Genomic DNA, 21,060 nt, shown 5'->3' on the forward strand with positions numbered 1-21,060 from the left:
GTTAAAGAAATTGCTGAATTTTTTTGTGAGAGGTATTTATTAATGAAAGTAAATATATGACCAGTAACTAATGCCTATGTTAAGGAGGAAGACAGATGGTGCTTTCTTCCTTCATTCTTGAAAGGTTAAGCAAATTAATTCCCAATCTGACATTCAGATTTTCAAGATACTGTCAACATAAAGGGGAAGGGATCTTAAGTTTTTCATAGAAGCTGCAGAAAAATACATTATGGCTCTTTCTGTTTTGAGATGCCTGTAGTGTTATTGCAGAAAACAGAACAGGCAATAATTGTTTAGTGTGCCCTGTGAGACAGATGTACTAACTTTTTTGAGTTCTTGGTGATACATTGTTTTCCAGGTATAATTTTGCATAATGTTGGGTTCTGTTTGGAGAGTAAAGCTGGTGATAGTAAAGCTGGTAAGAGCAATGATGAAGAAATTGGCATAAAAAAGGTAAGTGATATTAAGGAGAGGACTCAGGAGAGAACTTAGAGCTTTCTGCTAGACCTCCAGTTCTATTATTTAAAATAAAAGCAGAAATTAATTTTTTATCTTTACTAACTTAAATTTTTAGAATTTCAAACAGCAGATCTTTGACCCCATCAAGGCAACGCTTTTCCTCCCATCAGTTTTGAACAGCTGAACAAAATCAGCTGGGGTTCAGTTGTCTGGAGTATGTCCAAGGAAGGCTCAGGAAGAAAACTCTGCCCCAGGAAACACTGAAGGATCACAATTTTTATTGTGGTTCAAGTCCTTTTTAAGTGCTCAAAGGCTGTAGCATTTGCTAAGGGAACTGTGCTTTGGCAGATCAGTCAGTGTTAAGTTGGTGTAACAGTTTGTGAGAATTGCTGAAATTCAGGCTTTTGGAAACAGGAATCTTGAGTTGCAGATAGAAACAAAACTTTATTTTATGTCTTGCTTCATACTTCTAATGACTTGGAAACAAAGTCCCCAAACTCCTTAGCACTTATACAGAATAGATACACTGATTTTGGTGTCTTGGCTGAATTCCAGTCAGTAATTGCATTCAGTTTATCTAGAGTTCTCTGTAGTTTCAGTTGGTTGAGATGGTTTCCCTCTTCTTTCTTATGTTATTTTGGTGAGTAGTATTAAACTGGCTGCTGCTTTTTCAACTTGTCATTTCTGTATTTTGTTAGAAACTGATTTTATTCCAAAGTGTGTGTATGATTTGCAAATTACTTTGAAACAAACCCAAATTATTGTATTGTGGTATCTATCATTTTATGGAGAAGTGCTTTTGAAATATTGTAATTGTTGTTTTGAAATGTACTTAAACAGCATATTTGTGTATTCTCATTCTGAGATTTTGAAGTCTAGTGTAAGAGGTAGATTGTGATTTTGTTTAACTGTACATGAACATTTCTGTAAATCTGGACTAAACTTGTTCAGCTGGATTTGAGATACAAAGGTGACAGATAAGGAATTAATCCATACAGGTCATGCAGAAACTCGGGTGAGATTGTTGCAATGGCAATGCAAGTTTAGACCTCTTGGTGAAAAATGAAAGAAGTCATCTTCCTACCCAGTCAAGTCTGAGGACAAATAAATATTTCTCTTATCTTGGCATCTTCTTTCCAAGAAGATTTCTTCCTGTGTCTGAAATATTTATTAACTATACTAATTTGTTTTGGTTTCTGTATTGTTTCTGCTTTGTTTTACCATTAAGTTTATGCTCTGTGTGGGTATTGTGTGTTTTATTAGTTCAGCAAATCTACCTAGTTTCAGATGAGAACTTTGGTGAGTCTGTCCAATTTCCAGTAGACAAAGACTACCCTGACTGTATTTCAGGTGACTCGGGATCATTTATTTAGATTCTGTGCTGCTTTAAAGAGTAGGGTAAAATGCATGCTGAAAAAGACTAAGAGACAAACTGTAGCCAGCAGCTGTCTTGATCAGGTATTCTTCCTCTGATCTCCACCGCTTTCTCTGGTATTTTAATCTTATCCCAGTGAATATGTAATTTTTCAGAAAAATGAATGGGGACACTCGTTTCCATCCTTTCTCTTTCTTCTCATGCAAGAAGAGACTTCATTGCTGGTGCTGTTGCTATAAGTACTAGAAAGTTGCACTTTTGTGCATTGTCAGTTGTTTGAGAGGTACAGTTACACATGTGTTAGCTCTATGGTTTTGTTGCAGAGTGCAGGCCCCTTTTCTTTATAGAAGTTGTGTTGCAATAAGTTTTCTTTTTTTGGAATGTTGATTATCTCAAATGTTTTTTCAGCATGAGGCTCAAGGAATGAAGTCCAGAAACCAGCAGACAGAACTATTCCCAACTCCTAGGGAAAAAAGCCTTAAGGTGCTGTCCAAGGAGGGCCTTGGTACTGCAAGCCAGTGGGCCTGCTGGTACTGCATCAGGTGGTTTCAGCCTCTGGAGAGATACTCCATGAAGAATATGGCTGTCAGCTGTTGAGAAAAAGTGTGAATATATTCCACTTTGGTCCTCAGGACACATGTTGAAGAAGTGATGGACTGAATTTACCTCTTTTTTGATACCTATTTTGGAATTTCTAAGTAGGGACCGTAAGCCACTTCCAGCATAGATTTCTGTATACTTCAAATAATTAGGCTTCCTACTCTTTCGTGATGAAGATCTCTACATTATCAGAGAAAGAAGGCATAAACCCAAAGAAAACCTTGGGGGGTAACAAATGAAAATACTGTCTTCTTTTTCCTTTCATTGCATAAACTGATGTCTAAATTCTACATTTTTTTCTCCTAACTAATTTTATTCTCTTCTGGTTTTTCTGTACCAAATTGAAGAAGGTAACTGTGAAAGGCTTAATTTTTCTGTTTTTCCTATATTTGAGTAAATTGAGTTTTCATAGCTAACTTGCTTGGCCCTTCTTGAATGCCTTTTGCTTATTTCTTGTTGCCTTTTAAAAAAATAAAATTATTTTTAATTTTCATTGAATTGGGATAGATAAGGCAGTGGAATTTCATCTCTACTCATTTATGTCTCTTCAGCAATCTGGAGTTTTTCTTTTATAAATGAGATACCTTGAACACTAGAGAATGGGTAACTGCATGTAAGAGAGATGAAGGAAAATTAAATATTTCAAATAAAAGGAAAAATGAGAAAAGTGAAGGAGGAAAGTACTGAATAAAATAAAGAATGGTGCAAGACTTCTGGCAGGCAAAATGGGAGCAATATTATGGCCATGGGGATCACTCACTCATTTTTTCACGAAGAGGAAAAATAAAAGAGAATTGATAGGATGGATTAAAAAAAAAGAAAATTAATTTACTCTTTTATAAGGATTAATCTGGTGTTTTTGTACTGCACTACAATGTTTTTGGAAAAGGAACTGAGAAATTTTGGTTAAGAATACTGACAATGTCACTAAAACAGTGCTTTGCAGATTGCATTTTAGATATATGTGGAAGTGAAAATCTTAGGAATAAAGGAATAATACCTGAATTTTCACAGACAGTCAAGTACTATAAATTCTGTGTTGTTTCAACCACTGTTTAAAAACCTGGTAAAGGTTTTGGAACTGTTGTTTGAACGAAATTTCCTTTTCTTAAAAACCTTTAATTTGCAAGATAAAGCATTTATCACTTGAGGCAGAGCCAGTAAATTATTTTCAGACATGATTTTGTTAAGCAAATAGTTCTAATCTGTGACCTAATGCACTGTATGAATAAATGTAGTTTCTAGAAGTCTTACCTTCAGAACCTTGACAAATAATATTTTGCCAAGGTATAAAGTGTTAATGACTATATCGCCATTATACCTTGCATGGGACTGTGTGTGTGTTTAGAGTGTTCAATTAAAAAAAAGCATAAGTGAATAATTCTATTTTTGTTACAGCATATCTATGGCAATTGAAATCAGTTGCTAAAATTTCACTTAGTCTTTCTCTAACAAAAAATTGTATTTCCTTTCCTTGCATGTTCATACAGTAACAAATGTGCAGGTTTTGTTTGTGATGGTGACTCACACGCGTTACACCAAACAGTAGCATGTCATTGGCTACTGGGAGACAAAACAGCTAAAAGGAAAGAAGACAAGTGAACACAGAGAGAAAGGGGATGTTTTTTGCTTAGTGTAGAGAATAGGTATCTTGATGATATCCTGACCTGTTTATTTTACTAGAGTTCGCTATTTTTCAGGTGCAGTTAAAACCCAGTATTTCAAGTCAATATGTAATTCGTACACAACCAACAAACACCTGTCTGTCTACTCTTGAATGTGCAGCTGTTGCTCTTTCCATCATGGAAAAAAATAAGAGTATACAAGAGGTACGTAAATTTAAATACCTGAGCTTTTCTTTTATGAATGGTAGAGGGGCAGCAAAAGTACTTAGCTATTAATGTAAAATTTGTCAGTTAAAATCTTAATGATATTTATAATAGTTTTGTTGCATAACAAAACTTGTAGCAAACTAAAACACGAATGCGGCAATGGAAACCATTTTTCGTTTATTAACTGTACTGTATTCAGATTACTGTGACTCTTTCATGTTGTTCTCCAAAAGTGAACACAACACTCTCAAAAACCTAACTAATTAATTTTGACTCTCAAAAACCTAATTAATTTTGTGACAGGAAGAGTGTTACTGCATGGAAAGAAGTAAATTGTTTTCTCCAAAAACTAGACAGCAGAGATGATCTGAATACCCCCTTACAGCTATCTTGAAGATTAAATGCTTTTTAAAGCCAGGTCCCCTGATCTTCTGCACTCTTCAGCCATGGAATGTAACCCACTGGGTTATGTCTGCCTACCAGCCAGCTCACAACTCTTATGTGTCACTGGAGGAATTTGGGACTTAATAGTTCTTGAGTTTAAGTTTATCCCAGGTCAGAGAATACTAATTGGACATTAGCCTTTCCTTGTAAATTGTGATCCCACTAGTCTGTGATGGAAGAGGTCAGTAAGAAAATGTCCTTTTGATCTTTTGTTACTGACATTAGCAATATCAATTTAATAAGCCCTCTGAAAAACATCTGTAACTATTTTTACACCACAGATTTAAGTCTGCAATTCAATTGTGTGCCCAGAATGTAGTAGTGAATGATCTGTGAAAAGAGATTTAAAGCTCATCCATGTATCCACTACCAGCTAGTCTTCACCCTGTGGTATTCATACCACTCTCCATCAGCTAATTAATATTTTCATACTCAATATCTGCCTACTAAAAAAGGTCCCTGGGTCAAAAATTGCTCCTGCAGCTGGCATAATATATAGTATGCCATCTCTGTGTCTGCCTCTGTGACACTAGACACACCTGAATATTAAATGAATTGGATTTAAACCCAGACTTGGACAAAGTGTGTGGACACGCAGAAAAATATGGCTCAGAAATTGGAACTCCATGTAAAGACTGTTTTCAAGACACTTGTATATATGTGTGGGATTTTATATTTACCTTTTTCTTTGTTGTGCCAGGACAACATATTTTTCGTTTACTAGGACTTCTGTCTTACAGAGAATGTTTAGTTAATGTCTGTAGTTACCAGTCCTATATTTTGATTCACCCTTATCACTGAGAATTGGCCCAGAATGCTTTCCAAAGACAAAATTACTGTTTTCTCTAAGCATTGCAGTAGCAAGAGCTACATTCATGCATTTTTTTGTACCCTCTCTGAAGTGAGTGCCATTCCCAGCATATAAGGTGGTGAACTGAAATTGAGAGCCATGGAAATTAAAAATGTGCATTTGGATTGATACCCAGTATACCACTTGATTTTCCTGTGTGCTTTTAAGAGTCATATTTTTCTCAGTAGAATCTCAGCTCCTGCTGACTGCAGTTACATATGTGATTGCTTTACACATCTGGACATGGGCCCCCCATGACTCAGCCAGGCAACCTGAAAATGAAGATCTACAATTAGGAACCACTTGAGATAAATTTGGTTTGTGTGGCTTCATTAATCCTACACAATACCTCTGAGCAGAAGCATGGACACAGTTGAATCTCCAGGATAGCAGTCCAGCTGCCTTAATCATGAGTCCCTTTTCTCTTTCTAAAACCCTGCCTCAAGGGATATTTGTGACAGCACAAACAGCTTAGTTATTGTGACTTATTTTATTGCAGCTTGTTGAGCAAGCCACAGTAATTGATTGTAGTCCATTGCTAAGGTCAAGTCAAAGACATAACTTACAGTAATGTGGCTGGGGCTGAAGTCATGATTGAGTGGTCCAAGAAGGGAGTGAGGGATGGCACCACATAGGTGGTGTAGGACTGCTCTGTGGCTCTTTTCAGTATATCTTCTATTCAGCTGCACCCTTTGTGTTTCCAAAGGTTATATTTTAACAATATTTATCATCCAAATTGTATTTTATTACCATTTTTAAGTAGTCATTGAATTTAAAAAAATGTAATAATTGATGTCTCTAAAATACCTTACTAAAAGCTTGGGGGTTTTTTTGTCCCCAACCCCTTCATGTTTCTGCAGACTATACTTCATCCACTTCAAGCTTTATGCTCTTTCCAACTTCAGCATGGTGCCCAGATCCATCACAGCAAGGAGCATCTTCTCAAAAATGGATTATATGACAAACCCATGCCAAAGAATAAACGCAAACTCAGAAGAATGGAGCTTCTGGTGAATAATGTTAAAATATAAGAAAACTGTACTGACTGTACAGCAGGATTTATTTGCAGCTAGAAAATGAATATGAATCTGGATTTGATCCAACCAGTTGACTATACTGTAATAAAACAACTTTTAGGCACTTCTTAGGCAACACTTTATCTACCAGTGTGACAGACAGTAATGGACAAGCTTTTTCATGTATACAATAAGCCAGGTGCCTCTGTTCAGGTGATGGAGGAGCACTCTATTTCCTGTAGAGAAGAGGAAGAAAACTGAACATAGTTTAGACTTGTGTTATCACTTGGATATCAGATATGATCCTCAGTATGACTGGATGAATTTATTTTGGAGAGGCTTTTATGAGTACAAAAAGACAAGAAATAAGAATATGGATGTGATGGAATGGTAAGGCTTCAGCAGTTAGAATTATGTTGAATTTCTACTGAGCTTTTTAGCTTCAGTATCTACAGTAGGCTTTCAAACCATAATTCCTTATATCCTTTAGTTCAGATGAGAATAAGGAATGTTATTTGGACAGTTCTTTCTAACTTGGAGATTTTTATTTCTTATATTATTAGAACTCCTTTTTGTAAATTTACATATATTTTACAATGCAGTCGAGTTTAGTTTCTCTTAGACTTAATTTTTAAATATGCATATGTTTTTTAGAGAAACTGAACAATTCTGACTTACAAAAAGAAAAACAGAAAAAGTGATTTTTGGAATTATAACTCAGGTGCTTTGTTTACTTGAGCAGAACTAGTCTTCCACAGATGGGGAGATCTCATGAATATAAATACATCATACCCATACTCTGACATTCTTTTGCTACTGAAAGAATTAAACAAGCCCAGTGTAAACCGCTCTGTATAAAGTATGATGGAATGACAAATGATTATGTCTGGTTACAACCAACTAACATAATTATAGATCCTCTAGACTTCATGTGTTTAGTTTTTCACTTCTAACAGTGACAAAACTGTACTTCTTTCTAATTGGAATTGCTAGAAGCAGAAGAATTGGGTACTTTACAGGCTTTTAAATAATATTTTATAATATTTTATGATCTGCAGGGAAAAGTAAAGTGAAGTAAAGGTTCTGATAATACTCTCTTCTACATAAACCCGTCCTGCATTTAAGAAGTTAATATGTGTAATGTTTGTCTTTACTGTCAGTTCCACTTTAGGTAACAATATGAAGCTAACTGGGTACTAATTAGTCTTAGAAAAAGATATAAGATATTTTGTCCTAAATTTATGATCTGTAAGACAAGAAACTACAGAAGTGGTGTGGGGACGGGGTGAGGGGTAGTATAAGCACAACTAACCAGTATTTTACTGAAAGCTTTCCTGCAATTAATAAAAGAGGTCAAAATTAGGTCAGAGATTAGCTAAGAAATTTTAGTTAACTCTGAGCTAATAGTGACCTTTTGTTTAGGCATGGGTAAACAATATAATTTGTCTGGCTATAGCTTATATAACCTTTTTCTCTTCTCCCAGTCTAGATAAATCCTGTATCTGTCACTAAATTCAGCAAAGCCAAATTAGTTTTGACAAATCTGAAGCAAACCAGCCTCATATGATTAATGATAGTGTAGATGCACTTTTGTTCACACTGGAGCAGAGAAAGGGCATGTTTATTCCTGTAGCACACCAATTGCCAGGCTGGCTTGGAGTCTGGAGTTACAGTCTTGTGCGATTTGTGTGCACAGCCTTGTGTGTGATGCTGTGTCCCGTTCCAGGGTTGATGTGGCTCCTGCTGGGCTGGTAATCTTCCCTCCCTGTGCCCTGGGACATGGTCAATAATTCCTTCAGGAAACATGGGTATCAATTAAGCTTTATTGTTAGTGTCATATTTACATATATGGATGCTGTTCACATTTAATGTTGAATATGTTAATTTAATTTACCTTATTTTAAATCCATCTCAAACAGCAATGTATCTTTTGACCTACATTGTGAAGTTTAATTTCCTTGGTAAAAGATTAAGTGTGTCTTTACATAATATGTGAGTTTATATTATAGAGAACAGAAAGAAATTACAGCCTGGGATTCATAGCCATCTGCAAAATGCCTTAGAATTACAGGATCAGAGAAATAGTTGCCTTAATTGAGTTATAATCCTACATTAAATACTTTTGTGCATGCAGTCTCATGTTTTTCAGGAAAGGACAAATTCTCCACAGCTTATAATAAGCACTTTTTAGCTTTGTTGATTCATCTTGTTCTTTTAATTTTGCTCCTGTGGATAACAGGATTTTGTAGGATCTCATGCTGGATGCATGAAAGCCTTTAATTTCTAATTTCCTCTGTTGTACAATACTAGATCAATTAATATGCAACAGTTACTAAAGAAATTAAAAACAATGCATTGCAAATCTACAGGCTTTTTTTTTTTTTTTTTTGAGTTTTTTGTATGTCCCAGCTCAGCTATAATGTAGTGAACATTTAGGTGCAGCACAGCAGCCACATGAAGTTCTGTTTCAGATTTGTTTGAAGCTATTAAACACAAACCACAATACTTTTTAGGTAGAACTTGCACGATTTTAAAAATATGCACAGTGTAAGAGGAAGAATTTAGAAAGTTTTTTCAGGCCTTTTGGATTCAGAATTTGCCGATAAATACATTACCTCAAAGAAATTAATACTCTGAAGTCCAAACTCTCTTGACAGAAACTGTGTGTGATGAAGTAGCACTCTTAGTAAGCCATTTCATTAGAATGAATTTAATTTGCAATTTTACTTTGCTGTGATGGTAAATCTGTTTCATTTTTCCCTTACCATAAAATTAATAAGTGAAACCCACTAGTCTAACAAGATATTGATTAAAAAGGAAGGAATGTGTTTGCTTCTCATGTTTTTTTCTTTGTCTTTGCCCATTTTGTACTTCCAAATATTGCTATCAAAATGAAATATGCTTTCTATGCGCCCCAGTGTCATATGTTGGGAAACTGGTGGCATGGATAACAGGCTTTTGAACAGATTCAAGTATTTTTCAAAGGTGAGCACTGTTAATTCACCATATTTCATTGTCTGTAGGACTAAGTCTAGGAAAAAAAGACAAAGATGGAAATGTTTTAAAATTAGAACACAAACCACACCTCCCCTTTTGTTTAGAAAGCTTTCATATTAAAGAGATGCTTAGGACAAACATAAATGTATTTTTCTTCAAGATTCTACTTTCGCTGCCTCATAACCCCATACTACCAATAAATTACTCTTTTATTAGTTTTTCATGAGATAAAAAGGAAATTTTTCAACTGACTTCAAAAGAGGCAAAAATTATTTTAAGACCAAGGATTTTATTCTCAACTGCTACATTAGATAAAAAATTGCTTATGCTGCATTATTTTCTACAACTTCCCTGCTTGTTCTGAAATTTAATTAGTAACTGGACTTTTAAAAAGAGATAGTAGTTCATGCTTTTCTCTTGATGTTTGTGTGTTTTATGTCTATATACATGAATGCACGTAAATTACATATTTGTTTCTGCCTCAAAGCAATAAAATATCTAATTTACTGTGTATGTTCCACTGCATCTCTACAGAACTGAATTTGTTCACATGTGCTGATATTACAAATCCTAGTCCTTTTTTTGTGTCTTTTTAACACCATTCAATCAGTTAATGAAGAGATGTGGCTTTGCATATGTTATTTGAAGAAAAAGGATTCTTTTGTTATCCATTGAAACCTGGATGAAGACTTAATTGCTGTGGCAATTTCTCAAGTATTTCAGTTTCAGAGCTCTCTTTCTGAAGTGGTAGCTGACTTCTGTTTGTTGTCACACAAACATGCACATCTTCCCACACTGTACGAAACACCACCAAAGTGCTGCATCTCCAGCTCCATGCCCTAGTAGGTGCAATGAGATAACCATTCTGTTTCTCACCTACTGTTTCTCCTTCCCCAAATCCTATAATCAAGTTAAAAAACAAAACAAAATGAAAACCAAAACAACAGAACTATTTCTGTTCTTATGCAGCCATTTCTTATCTCTGTTCTACAAAACTTAAACTTTAGGGACTTCCATATCTTGGTTACGAAGTTTGTTCCTTGTATTCCAATTCAGTCCTTTCAGATTCCCAGCCCTGAGAGCTGCTACTTTTGTCTCATAGGGACAGATAACAGAGGAAAATAAAGAGGAGAGAAGAGTCTGTGTTTTAAGTAGGATAAAAGACTATTGTGGTTTAACCTGAGCCAGCAGCCAAGCCCCAGGCTGCTTCTTGTTCACTCCCCCACCAGCAGGATCAGGAAGAGAACTGGAAGGGTAAAAGTAAGAAAACTCATGTGTTGAGGAAAAGATCGTTAAATAGGGAAGGCAAAAGTTGTGCACAATAGCAAAGCAAAATAAAGACTATTTCACTGCTTCCCATGGGCAGGTATTCAGCCATCTCCAGGAGAGCAGGGCCCCATCATGTGAAACAATGACTCGAGAGACAAATGGCATCATTCTGAACCTCCCTTTCTTCCTTCTTCCACTAACTTTAAGTTAGGATGCCATGCGGCCTGGAATATCCCTTTGCCCAGTAGGGGTCACCTGTCCTGGCTGTGTCTCCTCCGAGCCTCCCAGGCATCCTCAACTCCCTCACCAGGGTGGCAGCATGGACAGCGGCAAAGGCCTTGGCTCTGTGTAAGCCCAGCTCAGCAATAACAAAAACATCTCTGTGTTATCAACCCTGTGTTCAGCACAAATCCAAGACACAGGCCCGTATTAGTCACTGAAGGAAATTAACTCTACCACAGCCAAAACAAGTACAGAGACTTGGGTAAAGTTGTTTCTGTTGCTAGGGTATGTCTGCTGTAAAGTTTGGTACTTGTCACTGTAACTTGGTGTTCCACATAATACCAGGATCGTCCTGTTGGTGAAGTATATCCTAGGTTAGCTGCAGTGGTTTAGTGGTTTAATATTTACTAAATATTTCTTTGAATCCCTTTGTATTTCCTAAAAGATGCTAACTACTTCTGTATGTGAGAGGATACTTCTATCACTAAGCAGCAAAAGAATAGCTGCATCTATGGGACCATGGAAGCAATAACTGAGAACCTCAGTAGCTGTAACAGGAAGATTCTTTTGGACTTGTATGCTAAGATTAGCTCTCAATAGAGATATCAAGGAGTATATACCAAATACTTAAAGTACATGAAGACATACCAACTTTAGGTGTTAGTGGAAGAGAACAACAAAAAATATTTTGCAAATTAATAACATATAAACCATTTGCTGCTTACATACAGGAATGGAAATATAGATAATGTATTTACAAAATGCATGTTTTGTTTAGAAGCTTATCACCATTTAAAAATACATTTTAAAAGGAAAATTAAATTTCTATGAAACAAAAGTCTTGCTTCTAGTCACCTGTTTTCCTTTTATTGCTGACTCATACATATATATGTATGTATATATATGTGTGTTTGTGTGTGTAGATAAAAGTAATAATAAATTTCTAGTGGAATTTTTATATGTTCTTTTAAAAGATATTTTAAGGTGCATATACTGAAAAATGGGTCATATACTTGTCGTGATTAAGCATTTGCAGAATTGAGGTCACATACATTATGCTTGATTTTTTTTCCATAATTACCAGCAGAAGGTAATGAGGAAAAAATTATACTGTTCTATATTAATGTTTCAGCTTATGGTCCTTCATTATATTTGAAGTAGTCCTCTAAGGGATTTTAAGTTCATCCAAAATCAAGTTCTCTGTTTTTTCCAGGGATTAGATAGGATGTCTTCAGTGAGTGCTGGATGTGCTGGTGTATGCCAAGTGTGGAGTCAGTATTGTGGGGAATACTAAGTTTAGATGAGAAGTTCATTTGTATAATTTTCCTTAGAAAGATTATGTGATTTTTTTTTTTTTCACGGCAAATGAAATTCCATAGAGTAGTGCCTGCATTGCTTTTTTGATGTTTTTTTTCATGGGAGTTGAATAGAGCTGTACCTGGAATCTTACTCGTCATTCTGTTTCATTCTGAAATGTATCAAGAATGGATTAGAAAGGTTCTGGTAGTCAGGCATTTCCCAAAAACATTGAACAGTTATGGTCTGTAACCTATGCCTTATCCAAAGACATTTTCTTTCAGTTCTTCGAGCAGGCATTTGTGGTAGATAAAAATATGTACTTCAGTTATCTTGAAACTGTTGTGAGATTATCATTCTCTTGGCTTTGTTCACCTGTCTCCTGCCAGACAGACAACTCCCCTCTGGGGAGCACTTGCCTCGCTGTGATCAGTGCGAGTTTCTTTAGCCGAGCAGGCTGAACCCACACCTCTGCCTGCAAAACTAAATCCTCCCTGCCTCTCTATTAAGACAGCAGTCATGTTTCCTTTTGACCCTGTTGTCACTGTGGAATCTCAGATGATATTTTGCAGAGCCGTTCTGGTACTGTTGGTGCATTATGTGCTTTTGGTATGAGAAATGTGAACATTGGTTTCTGTTGCAGTTACTGTTTATTAGGGATTTATCCAAAATGGAAAAAATAAAATATCAGTTTTGTCTGATAATAAAATAAAACATCAGTTTTGTCTGATAATAAATAATGAAATAATAAAGGAAAAAATATGAAAGCAAACTTTTAAGGGCCAGATTTTACACTTTACTTAGGAGCTTCTAACAGGAGCCTCTTGCTTATATGCTCTTTTCAAGATGCAAGGAAAATCACCACCCTCCTGTCCCAGAGAATAGAAAAATAGTTCTTTCCATCTCTAGAGGCATGTATCACTTCAAAGATGGGGGAAAGGGGCATGACTATAGTGTAGCTGAAAACCATAATGCTCCATGTCACTGCTTTAGAAGTGAATGTGTGCATGGATGCAGCCTCTTCTTTAGGATATGTCCTCTAAAGTTTTTAAGGACATCAAGAAAAATGTAAGTGTGCTTAATAAGCAAGCAAGCAACATTCACTTACCTGTCATTATTGTTGACCTCAGACCTAAATTGCTCTAAATTATTGTTGTTGTTTTCATAATCTGTATAGGAGAAGATGGTACTAAGTCAAAGTGATAATAAAGTTGGGGGAAAGGGAATTGAGTATTTCTGGTTCTGTTTTTAAAGGTAGTTCTAAAATTCAGAGAAGCACAGGGCAAATTGCTAGAGGAATTGAATTAGATGTGGAGAGTTGTATGAATTACAGAATGAGAGAGTTTCTGACTTTTAATTTGCATCTGCTCTTCCTAGCACCTTGAAATCAGAAAAAAAATTGTAATGTGAATTTGATAACATTTTAGAGAACTGATTCAGTCTTCATCTTTATATTCCATTGAAATAAATTATTTTTTTAAAAGGTCTTGTGCTGCCCTTTTCAGAGATATGAACTTTTCCTTTGTGAAGTTTTGGATTAAATTCTAGTGATTTGGATTAAATTCACTGCAAGTTTTACAGTTAGTAGATTTTTAGTTCATGGGGGTTTTTGCCTGTAAAATACTGAGTATATTCTGTCTCCATTCTGAAGATGGAAACCTAGTTGCACACTAAGTACATTTCGAGCTTTCATGACGAAATATCATCCTCCTGAAGTAATTGTATAAATTGTGTCTATTCAATATGAACAGGTGATTTTCATTTCCTTTACAAGTTTCATCTAAAGTTACAATCATATTAGTGCCTTTATTTTGAGACCATTGCTACTTCCTAAAAGTAGATGTTTGGCAAGTAGTTACTTATACCAAATTCCATTTATATCAAAATGTTACTAATATCTACCTATTTGTATTTCTTCATTAATTCTTAGGAAATTTATCATCTGCCCAACAGATTACCCATCTTCCAGTCTAAGGTTCTATTCCTGATCTGTGGCAGGTAATCCATGATCATGAATAAATTCTTCATACACTGCTTCTTTCTTGGGGGAAAAATGCAGTGCTTTTGATTAACAATGGAACTTAATAAAGGGGAAAAAATAAAATATGACAGGGGTATTCTGCTGAGTGATTCTTCTAGTTAAGTTGATGATTTCTACAGGGGCATGTCTCATGAATAATTCAGGTAAGATGGAAGGAAGTGCTTTGCTGGCCAATGACTCAATGAAGAAATCATGTTGGAACCAAAGCATTCTATGTAAAATGCATGATACTCTTAATGCTTATGTTTAAGTATTAATAAGTTGTGTCCTGTAGGATAACCAGGGTGCAGTTGGCTTGAACCCCAAACAGGATTTGTGTATATCACTTCTGAAACTGTCACAAGTGCTCTGTTTTAAAATGGAACCAAGTGGAGGGTCACCGTTGTTTAACATAGCAGCAGGCTCCAGTTCTCAGGCAAGCTGAACTGGTTTTCAAAAGAGAGACAAAATTTTACAGATGGCTATGGAAGCCCTAGTGAAGAAGCAGGTACTCCACTCTATGTTGCTCTGCTTCCTGAAGAGTTAAATTTCTTTGAGTAAACAATCTGAGCAGCAACACAAGCAAGCTTTAACAGAAACATCTTTTTAAAATGATCTATGGTAGTTCATGTAATGAATGCATAGTAAATGCCAACTGTTATGTTTTAATTTCCATATTCATTAAATAAATATATTTGTTGTGCAAATATGCCTTGTGAATGCAGCCAGTGGATGCTTGAGTTATACAGAGCATAATGACTTCTATCTGAGAACCTTTGAAGAGTTTAAAGAGGTTTCTTAATTTCTGCATTTTCACTGTGGTGCTAAACCCTGCTAACGTGCTTCTTATGCTTAAAAGGAGTTTTTGAGAAGTTAATGGATTGGTTGTGCCATTTCTATTTGTTTGTTTCATTAGTGCTGTTTGGTAAGGGGTGGAGTTCATGCTGCAGCAATGTGTGTGTGTTGCAGGCCTCCCTGAGGAATGTATGGCTGGAGACTGTGCTTTTTCCTTCTGCTTTACCTCCACTGTGACATTGCACACTGGCATAAGAACTCCACTGCAGCATGTAAAATTTGTTTAAACATCCCAGAGCTGAAAATGTGTTATAATATGCAGTAGCATTTGAAATTTCACTGCAATATCTAGATAGTTTCTGCAGAAGTTCTTTTCCCTTTCTTAGCCATGTTATCCCAGAAGTCCAGCCAGCATCACTGACAGGCTCAGTCTTGGCCAGCAGTGGGTCCATCTTGGAACCAGCTGGAACTGACTCTGTCCGACATGGGGGAAGCTTCGGGCACCTTACTAGAGAAGCCATGCCTGCAGATTCTCCCTTTCCTCCTCCCAAACTTGCCCCAGAATTGCAGTACTATGTGGTTGCACTGCTGACAGCACAGCTGCAGGACAAGGTTCTCAGGCTCAGAGCAGCATACACATGAAAGAAAGACAAGATCAAGGAAAGACAAGATCAAAACCCACAGCTTTAAGGAGTACAGGGACAGCTGAAAAATGGTGGCTCTGTTGGGATTCGGACACCCGTGGTGTCTTTGTGGATGGTGGGCAGACCTTTACTCAAAATAGCCCACAGATGCTCTGGCAAGGAATCCATGATTAGGACTTCAGAGGGAGACACCCCCTGCCATCAAATCCTGATACAGTGTCTGTATGACCCAAGGGGAAAAAACCTTCCTGACTGCAGACACAGGGCACCAGTCCTAGTGTGGTGGTGCAAAAGCAGCAGGCAGTAAGTTACCCACAATTATTGCCCAGGGGCCATGCTAAGTGCTCCAGAGGAAGGTGAAAATCTCCCAGAGACTAGTGCCAATCTGCCTCAGGGCAAAATTCCTTCCTAACACCAGAGCTGCCCATTCCCTGAGCATGTGAGCAGGCCCTGACCAGGGGCTTCTTCTGCAGAGCCACAAGCAGCCAGGTAGCTCATGAGCTCCTGAGTGAGCACAATGTGTCATCAGCCTGGATGATCGCCATCAGCAGAGCCCTTCCCCATTAGGACCTCGGGAGAACCCTCAGCACAGGGCTCAGGCACTCCTGCAAGCCACACTCTCTCCCTTGGGCTCATGTAAGCAGAGGGCATCACCCTAGGACTTGCTGTGACTCAGTCCTTGCAGTCACCTACTCTGCTTATGCTGCTCATAAAGCTCAGGAGTGTAGGAAACAGCCTGTCCAGCCTTGTACCTCTGCAGTCACCTTCCCAACAATGGCCATGGTTTCTGCAAGAGAAGGCAGGCAGTGCCTCAGGCACATGGAGAGATGCGACCCTTCCATGAAACACATGGCCACTGCATCCAAGATGAGCATAAGTAGTATGTGGAACTGTTGGAGTGAGTCCAGAGGAGTGCTGTGAAAATTACTGAACACCTGGAACACCTCTGCTGTGAGGATATGCTGAGAGTTAGGGTTGTTTGGCCTGAGGAAGGAAAACCCTTCAAGTACGTAAAGTAACAGCATCAGGCACAGCACCAGGCACAGCATTGCCAACTGGATGAGGGAGGGGATTGTGGATTGTGCTGCTCTGCTCTGCACTGGGCCAGCCTCACCTCAAGTGCTGGGGCAGCTTTGGGTGCCATAATGTAAAAAAGACATTGAGTTGTTAGAGAGTGTCCAAAGGAGGGCAACCGAGACTGTGAAAGGTCTCAAAGGCAAGACTTATAAGGAGGAGATGGAATGTTCAGCCTGAGGAAGGCTGCAGGAGATCTCATTGTGGTTTACAACTTCCACAGAGAGGGCAGTGAACAGTAGGTGCTGATGTCCCCTATCTGATAACGGTGATAAGATACGAGGAAAAGGAATGAAGCTGCCAGCTGGAGTCTAGGAAGAAGTCCTTCCCTGAGAGGGTGGTCAATCACTGGGATATGTTGCTTGGGGAAGTAGTCATCATGTCAACAAGCCTGACAGAGTTCAAAGGGCGTTTGGACGACAGGTACGTGGTTAATTTTTGATGTAGTCCTGCAAGCCCAGGTATTTGGACCCAATGATCCTTAAAAGGGTCCCTTCCAACTTTAGGTATACCCCAGTTACATTATTCTACTACATATCTAAGATAACTGGTTGAAATACCACTAAACACTATTTCCCTCCATTACCAAAGTAACAGCTTTCTGTTTTAAACAAGCTGACAGTTTGTACTTGGCAGCTTTTGTTATGAATAGGATGAATTGTGTATAGCTCTTGCATGCTGTCATTGTCTTTTGCAGTATGCCTTCTAGGATATAATAGGTTTAATTAAACCTACTCAATTTGACAAAACATATATTAATGATGCTCAGTAATGGCAGAGATTTTGCATTTAATGGCACTTGGAGCATACTGACACACAAAGGAGTTGTGACACGTTGCAGTGTTCCTTGAATCAAAACTCTGTTTTAATAAAAAATGGCGCAGTATTTATGATGCAGTGATACATGGGTCATCGATTATTAAAGATGACATAATTTCAGGAAAGTAGATGTGATTGCTCTAAAATGTAATGACAGTTTTAGAAAGATTATCTGTGCTTCAAGCTCCCTATGGCTTTCGATTTCCTTTCAGTTAATTAACTCTAAAAATATTAATTCCAGATAGGAGGTCAGATTCAACTGCAGCAAATAAAACTTCAGAAATGTTGGTTAACCCAAAAGAGATTGCTATATTTTAGTCCTTAAATCTCAAATTGTATGCAGTTGAGTTGGGGTATCTCATGCAGGGCCAGAAGTTGGACTTGGTGATCCTGATGGGTCTCTTCCAGCTCAACATATTTTATAATTCTATGATTGTATGATTTTTAGTTAATGATATGGACAAAAATATTTCAGGAAACATTGTATAGTAGTAGTATGTCTTGATGAGTGAGATGTGGTAACTGGTCAGATGTGCACATAAGCTGTGATGTACAGCAGTTAAACACTGTTACAGTATAAAGTAAACATGGTTACATCCCGTGGTTCTGCTTTTCAACCCAGTGAGCTGTCCAGTTAGCTTCAAATGCTCAGTGGAGCAGTCTTTAAGCTTGTTCCTGCAGTAATATAACAAGCTAATTTCAGTATTAAAAAATGGTATTTTTACTGGTGCCTTTTCCTGTTCTCTTAATAGGTTTTGTCTCTCTGTGAAACAGAAATCAGGTTTGCATCTCGCTAGAGGTTTCTCACTCAGGCCACAGTTTATCCTCAGCAAAATTGTAATTCTCATAAATTGCAAATATAGTTTATGCTTTACAAAAATGTGAGATGCTGCAGATCCCTTCAGAAGCACTTAGATTTTGCAACTCTTTCATATTCCTTTGTTGTCTTTTCCTTGATTTTCAAGATCTCCTTTATGTTAGGAATTACATTCTAACCTCTTTCGTGTCCTTCTTGACTTGCCCTCTTCCCAAATTAGAGCATATGCCAAACCACCTCTCTGAAAGGCTGCATTTAAATATATTTCCTTTGGCCTTTGTCTGTCTAGTTGCTAAAAAAGAGCGAATACCAGTTTCCCCCGACCAATAAATTAACATATTATTTCTCTTATTTTTATATGCCTAGCTTTTGATTGGCCAGACTTGAGAATTACTTCTCTGAGTCTCTGGAGTTTAATTGCATGCAAATTAGTTCTTTCATTTGCCTGAATGTGCTAACCATTTTCTATTAACATTGCTTTCAAAGATCCATTTTCTTTGCTCTGAAGACCTCATATTTCAATGTAAGTTTACAATATCTTCTGGTTCATAAGATTGTATCTTAAACTAAAACAGCAACACAAAATTGGTGCTGTCATGGCATCTGTTTTGTACAAACAGATATATTTAAATTTGCTCTTCAGGAAGTTCTCAGTAATTTTCCCATTTGGGACCTCTTTCGTCTTCATGTATGTTAACTGACAATTTGTCAGAGGGTAATTTTCTGTAAAGCACTTACCAGACTATAAAATACAAGAGCCAGCTCAAAATTTGTGGAGTGTATTACAGGTGATGTCTGTGGGTGAGTTTGGAAGGTCGTGCTCTTTTGTCATATGTAAACTCTGTCTCTTGGTGATCTGTATATTGGCACAGAGCAGGCCTTGGCTTTGGGCCGTGTCTGCTTCCCTCAGTGAGGAAGTTCTAGCGTTGGACACAAGCTCTACACAAGCTGGAATCAAACCTTCTCTTTTCCATTGGGACACAACTGGTGCATTCTGCAGGGGCCCAAGTGTTCTGTGTGTTCTGATGCAGCTGGTGTGTGCAGTGCTCAGTGCATTTAGGCAGAGAGGTGTAAATATTCACCAAAGTCCTGCAGAGCTTGTCCTGTTTGTTCAGTGTGGTCAGAGGAAGCCTAAGCCCTCCTGGAGTGGCCTCCCTGAGCTCAGTGAGCTCCGTGCAGATCACACCCACTGTGGCAGGAAATGTTTGATCCTGCTGATGTGCAGCAGGACCCACGTACCGCAGGGCACAAAGGATGTGTGCAGGACTTCTCTTTCAGACAAACTTCTCTTTCCCTAATTTTCCTCCTGGATCTTTGTAAAGCCTCTTTGACAATGAGACAAAGACTGTAATGGCCAGAGGAAGGATATGTTAAGGCATTCTTTGGAACATAATTTTATTTTAAATAAAATTTTACTGCATCAGAAGTGACTGTAGTGTTGCAAAACCGATGTTATTCCTTCTTGGTAAGGAGTTAAAACACAGTTAATATTTAGTAATTAGTGAAGCTGTATTTTTTTAAAATTTGCCTTAGTGTTTGTTAATATTCTGCCTAGTACAAACATACCATGTTTCATTAAAAGGAATTTTGGTTTTCAAATGAGTAGCCTGTTGGTAAAAGAAGTGAGAAATAGCAAATAAATAGATTTGCCTCTTAGACAACGACTCTTTTGTGGTGATAGAATTGCATTGTTTAGTCCTGAAAAAGCAGTATGACACTGTGGGGCATAGAGATGTTTGAGAAGCAAAATCAGTTCAAGGAAAATGTGTTAGTGAGGCGTCAGTAAATGTGCAGCTGGGAGGGAAGGAAAATAGTAAATTTCCCAAGGAAAAAAGAACATTGAAAAAATGTTGTTAGTTGTTTAGAGACAGAAAGTACTAATATAACACTGGGAACCTGAATGAATTTGGAAGTTGATTTTCTAAGTTGTATGTTGTATTTGCATCTGCATAAAAATTTTGGTGCTTCTGTAAAATATTGCATGTAGCTAGAGAAAGAGAAGGAGAGTGTGTGTACTTTGTCACCAAACTGTGTGTACATTAAAACTAAAATTTGGCTTTAAGTTTTCATGGACTTTTTTTAGCCTCTTGTTCTATAGTTTTTAGTATCAGAAAAATGCCTTTACAGGGGCCATGCTCTGTGGTGCACTGTTGGATGAAATTTAATTTTAATATATTTTCAAACATTATGCATTAGTGGAAACCCTAGGGAAGTGCTTTGTTCACAGCAGAAACTCCTTGGTATTGTGAATGCATAAGGAATTATACACAGAAAGTACAAAATCAAATTTTATCCTCTTTTTGTTAAATAATAATTTTTAATTATGTCTGTCTTCTAATTCTGGAAATTATATAATAGTTGGATGTAATAGTTGGATTATATAATAGCTGCTTTCCATTTTCTAACTTCAGTGATGATAGTTGGAGGGGAAGAAGGTCATAGAGCCTTCAGTAAAGTAGAGCCTTCAGTAAACCTACTGGGCCTTTCATGTCCAACTACTTTTTTCACTGAGCCACGGATGGAAACCTGTG

The 21,060-nt window shown here is 37.3% G+C and overlaps 1 protein-coding gene across 1 annotated transcript in view; it reads left to right on the forward strand.

Annotated features, from left to right (window-relative positions):
- Positions 1–11,847, forward strand: part of DTWD2 (DTW domain containing 2) — a gene marked incomplete at its 5' end in the record, with an annotated part of 72,456 nt that extends 60,609 nt beyond the window's left edge. The window contains 2 exons of the mRNA XM_083883606.1: positions 4,135–4,263; positions 6,421–11,847. Of these exons, the coding sequence (XP_083739732.1) occupies positions 4,135–4,263; positions 6,421–6,591 (300 nt within the window). The 3' untranslated portion in view covers positions 6,592–11,847. The remainder of the gene's footprint in view (positions 1–4,134; positions 4,264–6,420) is intronic.
- Between the last annotated feature and the right edge of the window lie 9,213 nt (positions 11,848–21,060).

The sequence above is a fragment of the Zosterops lateralis genome (assembly GCF_965231275.1).
Source record: "Zosterops lateralis genome assembly, chromosome: Z".
In the NCBI taxonomy this organism is placed as follows: domain Eukaryota; kingdom Metazoa; phylum Chordata; class Aves; order Passeriformes; family Zosteropidae; genus Zosterops; species Zosterops lateralis.